The 12,115-nt window shown below is 37.2% G+C and overlaps 1 protein-coding gene across 2 annotated transcripts in view; it reads right to left on the bottom strand.

The window, feature by feature from the left end:
- The window catches only part of LOC137267861 (tensin homolog), a 163,445-nt gene extending 155,631 nt beyond the window's left edge, over window positions 1–7,814 (bottom strand). For both annotated transcript variants that reach the window (XM_067802297.1, XM_067802298.1), the window contains exon 1: window positions 7,473–7,814. In XM_067802297.1, coding sequence (XP_067658398.1) covers window positions 7,473–7,715 — 243 coding nt within the window. In that variant the 5' untranslated portion in view covers window positions 7,716–7,814. The remainder of the gene's footprint in view (window positions 1–7,472) is intronic.
- Window positions 7,815–12,115: the final 4,301 nt, after the last annotated feature.

Here is a 12,115-nt window from a genome sequence, read left to right as displayed (position 1 = left end):
ATAAACAGATGACAACAGTGACTCCAATGATTGCTGATTTAATCATTAACATAAAAGGTTGCAGACAATATAAAAACTATTAACATCAATATGCACAATAGTGCAACACCATGTTAAGAAATCAAATTTATTTATAACATATTATTCCCAACGACATCCTTTGAAGAAAGTAAACCTGTTTGTTTGTGTTTTATTCAGTACAGCAGCAATGTTTAAGTGCTGTAACAGTGACCATAGATTATCAAATCAGGACAAACCAGTGCTTGATATTAGGAACAACAATCAGGTTGCTGGGGAATTGTAACCCAGAATTCCCAGATGAGTTAAGAGTCATATCAGCCCAGATAACTGTTTGGTCGGTATTGAGCAAGATAATCTTTGGCAAAACAATACATCACTGCTTCAAATAATTTGCATACTTATTTCACGTTCTTAACACCAGATTCCAATGTTCCAACTGTGTGATGAGGACTACAGATAATCATGTCTGGACCAGACAATCCAGTGAGTGATACTATGAACACTGATCCATGCCACTACAGTACGTTGATGTGCAACCTACACTGAGCACTGATTCACTGAACACCTGACCACTGACCAAAATCTTGCTGGAGACCTCCTCTTGCCTGAAATTTCCACAATGCACATCAAAGCTGCTAAATGCTGTCAGTGTGTCACACAGAAACAACTCCAATACTGTTCCACTGAAACAAATGCATTAACCCACACTCTTAATTCAACTGACAGTCACAATGGTTATTGGATGACTGTCAGAAACTAAAGGAAGTTCCAGCGTCCTTCATGTTTAATGAACTTACCAAATGTAGGTGATTTTCTACTTTTAAACTCATTCATACATGTCCCAGTCATGTGCAAATGATTCACTACCTTCTCATTGCCTTGCCAATGGACTCTCCATATGTCCAGACAGTGAGAAACAAATCACATTCCAAGTAAGATTAAACTTCCTCCAAGGACGAACAGATACTCATCTATATTCAGATACCAAATTTCATGTGGTTACCATGGAAACTTTTGGGGGTTTTCAGATACACTATTTTAAGTAGCTGCCATGGACCCTACTTTGACTTAATACTTCTACTCCTTTTCAATTTTCTTTTAGATTTTCCACACATTTTATTGACAAATCCAAACCTTTGCAGGAAGAATATTTTGTATCATATTTAACAATCTATTCCAGGTGTGCCCTTTTACGTTTGTTCTAAACAAAAAAGAAAAAAAATACCACTGTCTTTGTTTCTGCATCAAGGGATAAGCAAACCATCTACCTGCAGATTTTACATTTCCGTATAATGACATGCATGTCAGCAGAGGATCTATTTGTTAAAAACTAAAGACAATGGAAAAAAAGCTATCAACTCTATATGAATGGCCTGCATGAACTAAAAATAGTTTATGTTTTTCAGGCTGCACCAAATATGATCATGTGACAAACTTGTTCCTGATAATCACTTTCAGCAAATTTTAGTGTTACTAAATAGGCTATCATTAGCAGAGCTTACTCAACAAATTTGAAGATTTGGGTCTGATAAGTGACTGGAGTCTGGGTGCATAAGTCATGTAACTTTTATCTACTCAGGAATTATCTGATAAGCAAAGAGGAAATCTCCTGGTACATAGCAGTGGTAATTATGGGAGGGTTCCGGAGTCCTATTGGTCTCCTGCAGTCATACCTGAATTTGTAGGCTCAGTAAGTCTTCTTATACATCACTGTAATGTCAAGAACAGTTTGATTTTCATGTTAAATATTCTGTGATTATTGCACAACTGGTTTGGCAAAAAGATTTATTAATCCAAGCAAACACTTTCAAAACTGTGACATTTAAATCACTTAAAGTGACTGTTCCTATTGAGGGAGATAAATAAAGGAAGGATCAACTTTCACTAGGGGTAGAATTGGCCTTCAGCAACCCATGCTTGTCTTAAGAGGCGACTAACGGGATTGGGTGGTCAGACTCGCCGACTTGGTTGACACATGTCATCGGTTCCCAATTGCGCAGATTGATGCTCGTGTTGTTGGTCACTGGATTGTCTGGTCCAGACTCGATTATTTACAGACCGCCGCCATATAGCTGGAATATTGCTGAGTGTGGCGTAAAACTCAGTCACTCACTCACTTTCACTAATTGACTATACACATAACAGGGCAATGATAGCCTGGAGGTAAAAGCACATTCCTTGGCACGATGTGTGAAGCTAATGTCTGGTGTCCCCACAGTATTGCTTAAATGTTGCAAACATTGTTGCTAAAAGCTGCATCAAACTAAATTCACTCACTCAACATAATGAATACATACCATATCCTTAACTGTCAAGACACAGGACTTCATTTAATATTACTCATAATCTAACAATTTGAGGTTGCTTTAATGCATATTGTAATATTAAATTCAATTGGGAGATATAACATTTTATAGCAGCCTAAACTCCCTTGCCCCCTTTCTAGCCTCATGTCGTTGTTAATCTTTAATGGCATGTTAGTCAGTGAATTGTCATTTCCTGATCATAAGGAAAATGATTATACAGGATTTTATAACTGGGAAATAATTACATTCAGTAGTCATTTCATGTTGGCAAGAGACAGACTATTTTGAAAGGAGAACTATGTGTCTACACCTGTGTCAACTAGAGGTTGGTGCAAAGGACTCACAAGCAATGTAATTGTTCTCATAGTTTTATTCTTATCTGTAAAATGAATTTAGGAATTTATTCCTGTTTTCTCATTGTTAAGACATCAAATACTTTCAAATATGTGTTGTTTCGTTTTGAAACAAATACCTACTGGTTATTTTGTATGAAGAATTTGTTTATTTCACACTTTAAATTAATCATGTCGAACTCAAAGGTCAATACTGTGCCAGTGATTTATATCTCATTGTGCAATGTACGTTAAGGGATTAACACGGGCACATACGTGTAGGGTGGAGATCAAGAGTGATTGACTCTGACTATAATCCACAACCTTGTAACAATAGACAGACTTATCAAGTGGTAGGTCAAGGGTTCCTGCGACATCACTCAATGGGTGTTACACGTCCAGGGATTGCTGTCTCAAATCTCACAACAATGAGATGGACACCAGCAATGGTTTCATTGCCTTACAGCTCCTATTTCAACACAAGGCTTCCTAAGTGACACAAACAACTCTACACGACAACGGCTCAACAAATCATGATAAATTAAAATAAGATTACCAGCCCGAAGGATGGATACTTGAAAGAATATCATTTACAGCATGCCTCTGTAAATCTCACATAAGATGGATTTTTCTATTAATCAGCATCATGTTCTTCATCTGTACCCTTTTATGATAGGTTTATGGTTTATCAGCTGAATGACTTACAGTAATTTATTGCATCACTGCACTAGGCATATTACATTAATGAGCACCTCCACAGTTAATACTACTTAGTAATGCTCACTTATTCAATTTGTGTTTCCATGGTGATTTGAGTCAGTTTCAGATTTGATAAAAGTAATGTACAAGACAGCAATTCTGGTAATGAATTTGATTCCCTACCTACCCATGCAAAAGGTGAAATTCTGGTATGTGTGTGGTTCTTATGCAGGATCTTACTACTGTAATATTATCTAGGATTCCAACCAAACACTTGTTACATGTGTTATATTTGCAGTTACACTTTCTTAGTGAATGGCAATGTGCAATGTGTTGTTGGAGGGCAAATTAAGAAAATTATTATTTTGTTAATTTCGGGGGTACTTTAACATTACATGAAACATTTATATTCATATATTTACATTAAATGGGATGTTTATTGATCCAAATTGGGAATTCTTGCACTTGCGGTACCCTTAGGCAAAACCTTAGCTGGGAAGACAATGATGTAATCGGATTAATGTCTGCACTCAGAAAACATGGTGCCAATCCTGATACTTACTGTAATTCTGTCATTTACCAATGCAATATACCACAATATAATGCAGTGTTGGAAAGTAAGCATGAAAGTCATAGTGTCTTTATATAAAGGTGCTGAGGGTTACAGATTTAAGTTCCTTAGACTAAAGTACTTTGGAAGCAAATCTCAAAATCCCTCTCTCTACAATTCTGAAGACTGCAATCTATATAATTGACAATACGCAATTACTCTATCTATACTAAACACCATTCCTGATGAATCTACAGTTCAACATGCTTTTCAGAACAAATTAAAGTCCCCAACACTTCATGTATTAAATATTTAGTTACCATGGACTGATTACTGTTCATTTTCACCCAGTAGAATGAGGTTGAAGTCAAGTACTTATTGTATACGTCACAATCCATTATTTTCAGAGCCTGCTGCATTTTATCTAGTGTTTTAAATTACAAGGTGTAGTGTGGATGGATATTGAGATTTCCTGCTGCACATAATTATAAACAAGGAACCCTTGATTCTTTTGTTTCAGTTATTCTACCATTCTTTGTGAATATGGATAGGTAGACAAGTCAATTCTGACTTTTGTTGAGAGTAATGCTGTATTTAAAGTTTTTCATTCAGGTTAGAAATTCATTTTAATTCTCAATAGTGCATATAAAGATCAGCTACCCCACCACCCAACAACTTGATGTGAGTGGCCATGCAATTCGTAAGTTGTCTCTCGTGACCAGCATAGTTGCTGGGGACCTATATTCCAACACAATACCATCATGTCACACTTTGTTCATATAGGTCTTGATCTATGGAATTCATTGTGATACTTAACATGCAGTCAATGATGCTCTTAATTTACAGGTATTCATACAAATGGAGTCTTATTCCCTTCAGCTCATCTGAAACTGATGCTAAAGCTGGTAATAGACTGAAGACAGGTTAAAAAAGTGTACCTCTAAACTAAGAAAATAAAAGTTAAATCTTGAATAATATTACAATTTGGTGCTACACAACAAATTGAGGGGCCAGTTACATATTTCCAGTGCACAGCTGTGACAAAAGCCCATTAACCATTCAGGCCTCATTTTGAATACATCTAACACACAGACCAAAGGCACTATGTTTTGTAACAGCTGACTAATTAGGTCATTCAACTGTCTGTTGTGATTCAGTCTACACAGATATGTCAGACTGTGATCACATGCAGTATGACATGAACTAGCAGTGTCCGCCAACAGGGTTGTCTATCTTGTCGCTGTGTGCTTATGGTGTCAAATCAATGACTGGTATAGCCCTAATCGATAAAACAATCATACACAGTAACACAGACATGTGCAAATCTTGTGGCATTGTGTTGTGGCACTCACAGCTGATGCTCCTATCTGCTGAGTGGGCATATCATCCATTCAGGGACTTCTACATTAATGAACATGCATCAAGCTAGGGCACAGAAGGTAAACATGACACAGATAAACTTACTCAACTTTTGAGCTTATAATGAGGTAACATAGAAAAATTCCATGTTTGATATACATATATCTGCTGCCATAAATCAAATCCCATTCAGAACTCAAAAATATCAAAGAAGACATGCTTTAAGTAATTTGCAAATACACAAAAACTGTAAAAGTATTAATACTGCAACTCTGATTCTTCAAATGTTTTTTTCCATGAAATGTTGTTTTTCATACTTCATACCAACTATAGTAAAAACAGAGAACTTTCCATGTTTCCAAACTTACTACCATATCTGATATAATAATCACAGTTGACATAATAAGTTCAAATACTTGTCAGAGATAGAGTGGTAGTGAATCAATTTGGTTCCAACTTCAGGGAAACCTAACCATTTATTACCATTACTCCACAATCATATGCGTCTTCTACACTTCTTATTATTTGTAAAACAAGTATGAAATAGAGAAAAAAAACACATCACATCACATCACATCACAAACATTGTTTTCAAAAACAAGTCAATCTTTAATTTCAAGATGCTCAAAGGTAATTAAGAATGTCAGCGAGTGGATTCCGTTTTATGTCACTTTTAGCAATATTCCATCTGTATCAAGGCAGGGAGCCCAGAAATGGGCATCACATCTTGTACACACGAGGGGAATCAAACTCAGGTCTTCTTTATGATAAAAACATGTTTGAACCACTAGGCTACCCAACTGCCAATGAGGCCCATAAGCAAGAAGCATAATACACCAAATTTGCAAGAATATTGTTCAATAATTAGTAAACGCATATAAATTGGTACCACATATTTCTGAAACTACTATCCCTAAGTTAACATTACCATTATCTTCTATTTATAACTACAATTTACAAATTCAGTCACTGGACTTAGTGATAAAGTCACTCAAAAATGAATACAGTCTTCTTTTGAATGGGTACCTGTACATTATCCCTGAAGTAACTCTTTCTCCATCAGTTAGGAATGGCTTATCAGGAATTAATTATTACACAAGTCCTAACTCAAAGACATTTTATCACTTGGTCAACTAATGCCACCCATGGGGTAGGCTTAACACTGTAGATATAGATTAATGTATGTGAACCTTGCCCTGGGCTTACAATCCTGATTGCCAGTCTGAGTGTGTATTCAGGGTCAAACAGCTGCCAGATCCTCAATTCACTTGGGGGCCTTATTGAATATCTGACGAGATTACAAGACCATGTGGCTATTTGCAGAATCTTTTGATAAGTAGCAATTGTCAGTCTTTGTTTCCCAGTTGATCTTATTAATGACAAGTTGGGTTCAACAATGGATGTGGCCATTGTATGTGTGTCAACAGTCAGCTATAAAAAGAAAGCCTGGAAAGATCACTGATAACCTAATCTGTAATCAGTGGATAATGGGTGAGCATGGTGGTTTTGGTGATAACATCTTGTCAGGAGCGAGAAAGGAAAGAAAATTCAGGAAATATGTAATGTTTATCAATTAATATTCATCACTATTAAAAAAACTCAAAAAGGTAATTAAGAAATAATGCTAAGATATATAGAAACAAGGAAGTGAGATTAGACAACGCATTTTATCCATAAACTACAATGTTATTTCTTAAATATAACAAACAAGTGAACCATTTAGATCAGATTTCCATCGTTTGTCATTATTTTTAAAAAAGAGAGCTCAATTAAAAAAAGATAATAAACACATTAGAATAATATCACAGCTAACAAGCCAATCATCAGATATTATCCTGAATTTCTACTAAATACCAAATACAGCACTTTGGTAACACGTGTAACTTGCCAACACAAACAATCCTTCAGCTGGCTAATAATCAATATTTTACTTGATGCACCAACATTAAGTCCATCTGACCCATATTGCTCTGTAAAATAAATATAGCCTACCGTCAGTGTTGAAGTGCATTTTTTAAATCCATTTCAATTAAAATGGAACGCTTGAACATGTTTGTGTAAAGTGAAGTGTGGATACATAAACATCTCAACACAATAGGCCTATCGACTTGGTAAGTTGACACCTTTCAAACCGTAAACAAACAGTTTTATCCGCCATCCAAAAGTAATTCACTGAATAAATCTATAAAATTAACATATTCTTACCTCAGCAGGTCGCACAGCGGTTTCGCTGCTTTTCTGGTCGCCCTGTAAGACATTTTTGGGTCTAAAACATGCACCATCAGGCAAATCATCAAGTTTGAGTTCGGTAACTTTTTGCACCCTATCCGGTATACCAGACGTGGAATTGGACCTCTGGTATCCTCGCTCGACATGGCGATCCCGTCGTTCCTGCAACTCTTTTGCATCTTGTTGCTCGAGCTGCTTCTTTGCCTTCGCCAAATACATTTTGAGGAATTATCATGCTACCAGCAGTAACAAAGTTTGCCGACAACTAGTTGAACACCAATCTTTGTTTTGCCACACCGCCATCTTTCTTTGACAGATGCGCGTGCCCGGTCAGTGCTTCCGGGTCAATGGGTCACAACTTCACTTATTGACATAGGGTCAAAGGGGGCGGGGCACATTACACGCGTCAGGGATCAAAAGTGACTTGTCACTTAAAGGTGTCGGTTTAAACAGGAAATCCGCGAATACTCGCCATACATTATGCAAAACGACATTCTCTATTGCTGTTTAATCTGTATCTCCTCAACAGTCGTTAGAACATGCATCGCTGGAACATTTAATTGAACCGAATTCATTTTCATAAAATCCATTGGCTATACAAAATGAGCAGGTCCAGCAGTGAATATAATCCTGTGTTCATTTTAGGAACGGGAAAATTTCACATTACATCTACACACATGTATAGTTTTCCCACACCGAGACGGACAGAACGTGCTTGGTTAGAATTTTTATTTTGTATGTGTCAAGTTCTTCCCTGTCGTGTGTTCATGCTGATTGTTGACCCTACGCAACATTTCAAATTGGCTCGCTAAGTATTCGATTTAGGAAGGAAGTCATAGCGTGTTCAACGTTAATAATACTGACTGCAATGTTTCGGTTACATTTCAATCAATGAAAACGTGTGGTAATATTTGATTGTGTCCATAGATGCCGACAACGGTTTTGAAAAGAAGGCAGGGTATTCCCCGTTAATGGTAAATAAAACATTAAGCTAATTTCATGTTCATGTAATTGCATGTATTAAACTTTGACCTTTAAAATTTTAAAGCAATTATTCAATTCACCGAAACGGAAATCTGTAAAGATTCAGATTTGGATCTGAAAGTGCTACACACGGTCCCGTTCAATACAGCATTTGTTAGGTGACTAGTGGGGGTGGTATCAAATGTGATGCATTCAAATAGGGGTCGTATCATAAATGAGTTTTTCCCACGATTTATCACTTTTCCAATGGGTTTCTACTATATTATTTAGGGATGTTTAAAAAGACGGTTTAACGAGTGTTTGTTACATGTATCTAGATACTGTTTCATACCTTCTCATGCATGTATACATAACAGGACACATCGGAACAAGGGTCACACTCAGTTCTCTTTTAATTATAAAACGTAGGTAGTTTAGCATCCCGACCCTAATTTGTTCATTCATGCTAAGAGGATTGGATTAATCTGTCCATAATCTACATTTGCGAATGGAAATATTATCTAAACACTAAACTACAAACAATACACATGCACTGTAGAACTCTCCGGTAATCGGAATGTGTTGTCGGGGAAAATAATACTACGGATTACACCTTATTCAGGAACACTTTGCTTTAGCTAATTCATAACTTATGACATAATTATATTGTTGGCATAAATGTATATTATAATCATCTCTAATTACGTCCTTGCACATATTTTACTACAAAAAGCAATATATGGAAACTCGTTGTGAGTGTGTCTGCACGATATCCCACGAGAGATGGGCTTCGCACCTGGCTGATATGGCCGATCACGTGTCATTGTGTACTTAGATGGCGCTGATCATTGCTGATGCTAAAAGTCACTGGTTTGCCAAATAACTGCAATATCTGCGGCGTTATACAACATGTATTCTCCCTGATGTCGGAATGGGATTTCTCTATAAACACACACACGGTGTTAGTATACTGTTTCCCAAGTTTCTGAGCAGCCCGCAACACACAGAAATACCCACAATACAACATTAAATCGAAACCATTTGTGAAGAAGACTCGTTTGAATGTCTTAGAACCTTAGAAGGCGGCATGACCTTTTAGGCTATGCAGTAGCATGATTCAACAAATATATAAATTATCATACGCATGCTGTCGCCTTTATACGTCATCCAACACATTCAATAAACTGATATTGTACCAAAAATAAACAAAACATGCTGTTATCCTGGAAATTGACATTTGTTTATTGTTTTGTTATTTTTTATTGATGAGTGAGCACTGAAAATGTTTGACATTTTTGTGTATTCTTAGCAAATTATACTGGGCAGTGTCGGTCTCTCGTGCGGGAATCTTATACTCGTCCCAGATGAGGACAGTGATCTGGCTCAGTTGTTTTCACAAAGAATTACATGCGTGAAACATTCAAATCACGGTTAACAAGTCAAATAATTCATGGCCACTTCCGACAGTGACTTATTAACATAAAATCCCCCTTTAGGCGATGTCACGATACGGTGTCCGTGACAACGTGACAAAACCCGCTCCTGTCCTCTGCTGCTGCTAAGTAAACAGCACATCGTGGGCCTTGTCTTCACGCAAAGTATTTCTTCGACCTTGTAGATACACAATCGTCCTGCCTCTTGTCACGGAGGGGATTGTTTGTTTCTGATGCGGTGCTAGGTCAGCTTGACCTGTCAACACCTGGACTGAGGTTGTTTGCCAAATCAAATAAGGTGTATTGAAACAGCTAACCCGTCGTGCGACTTGGCGTCATGGAGATTATACGCGCGCTTCAGGCATTAGTGTTGTCAAGCTGTTTATTCATATTTTGTGCAGTCAAATGAAATTAGTGGTTCAACTTTTTGAAACTCACAATATTCTAAATACCATGTTTTTTTCTGGTCCTGTATATGGGCCCCTGACTCAGTGGGGCATTCTAGAAGTTGGCAAGTCATTAATGTAGCATACAACTGGAAAACATGAAATACAAAAATATGAAATAGATAACATCACTTTGTTAAACTTAGGAATAATATATTGCTGGCATCTTTCTCCCGTATTTGGCATTTAGATCAAATTGTATGACATGCATGTTATATAGATCTATATTTAATTAAATATTACAACATGGGACATTTGCTTTACAAAATTAACACAACGCCTGCCAGTGTTTCAATATTTGATTGTCTGGACTAGACCTAATTATTTACAAACTACCACATACAGCGGAATAATTGCTGATTGGGTGCTAAGCAATAAAGAAAGCAAGAGTAAATAGCCATGTGAGCAGAAATAGTCTAACACGGGCCATGATGACTGAAAGCTGAAACAAACTGGACTTGCCTAAGAAATACAGGATATTTTGTTTGTGCCCATGTCAAACCATGTTTACAATATACATACCTAAGTGTTGGAAAAGAGTGAGTATGGTTTTATGCCGCTTTTAGCCATATTATAGCAAATTCATGGCGGGGGATTAAACCCTGGTCTTCGGCATGATGAACAAATGCTTTAACCACAAAGCTAGCCCACCATCTCAGAGTAAGACAGTCAGTGAGTGAGTTTGGTTTTACGCCACTTTTAGCAATATTCCAGCTATATCACGGCGGGGGACACCAGAAAATGGGCCTCACACATTGTACCCATGTGGGGAATCGAACCCGGGTCTTCGGCATGACGAGCGAACGCTTTAACCACTAGGCTACCCCACCGCCCCAATAAAGCAAGACACTTCATGGACTTCTTTACTGCATATGACGCAAATCTTCGGTGTTGATTCTGATACTGATGTCAAGCAAGAGTCATAAAGTACCTTACTCTCTTATTATTTACCCATTTCTAAAATGCTGATCAAACAGATCATGCACCTTGCTTGTTTCACATTCCCATTTTGAGAATCAGTTTCTGATAAGAAAAACTTTTATCAGTTCAAGATCCAGCATAATCATTGATAATACTGATCATAGACACAGAATGGATATGTAAGGACCATTTATAATTCATGGGGTGTGGTGGGATGGGAGGTGGTAGTGGGGTGATGATGATGATGATGATGATGGTGGTGGTGGTGGTGATGATGATGATGATGATGATGATGATGATGATGGTGGTGGTGGTGGTGATGATGATGATGATGATGATGATGATGATGATGATGGTGATGGTGATGATGATGATGGTGATGATGATGATGATGGTGGTGGTGGTGGTGGTGATGATGATGATGATGATGATGATGATGATGATGATGATGGTGGTGGTGGTGGTGGTGGTGATGATGATGATGATGATGGTGGTGATGATGATGATGATGATGATGGTGATGATCATCCCCCTTAAAATGATCATCTCTCTGGTAAAGCACCTCATCCTCTGTTATACAGCAGATCCACATTCTATTACAGTATTCATCCTAATAATTGAATTGAGGAACAGTATAACGCACCTAATCTTTAGTGCTTCAACTGATTGCGTAAAGATGGTAAATAAAAGCTTCTATCTGCACGACATGCTAAATTGTAATAATTCAGTATCAAATCAGATGAACATGGATATTCCATCAATTAATTATTACATTAAAATTATGCGATTCGTTATTTCATGTATCAACTGGACCTGAAACCAAAACGAGACTAAGATAAATTGTGATACTCACGAT

The sequence above is a fragment of the Haliotis asinina genome, chromosome 16 (genome assembly GCF_037392515.1).
Source record: "Haliotis asinina isolate JCU_RB_2024 chromosome 16, JCU_Hal_asi_v2, whole genome shotgun sequence".
In the NCBI taxonomy this organism is placed as follows: Eukaryota; Metazoa; Mollusca; class Gastropoda; order Lepetellida; family Haliotidae; genus Haliotis; species Haliotis asinina.
Note: the sequence above shows the minus strand (reverse complement) of the source record. Positions and strands in the feature narration are given on the sequence as shown.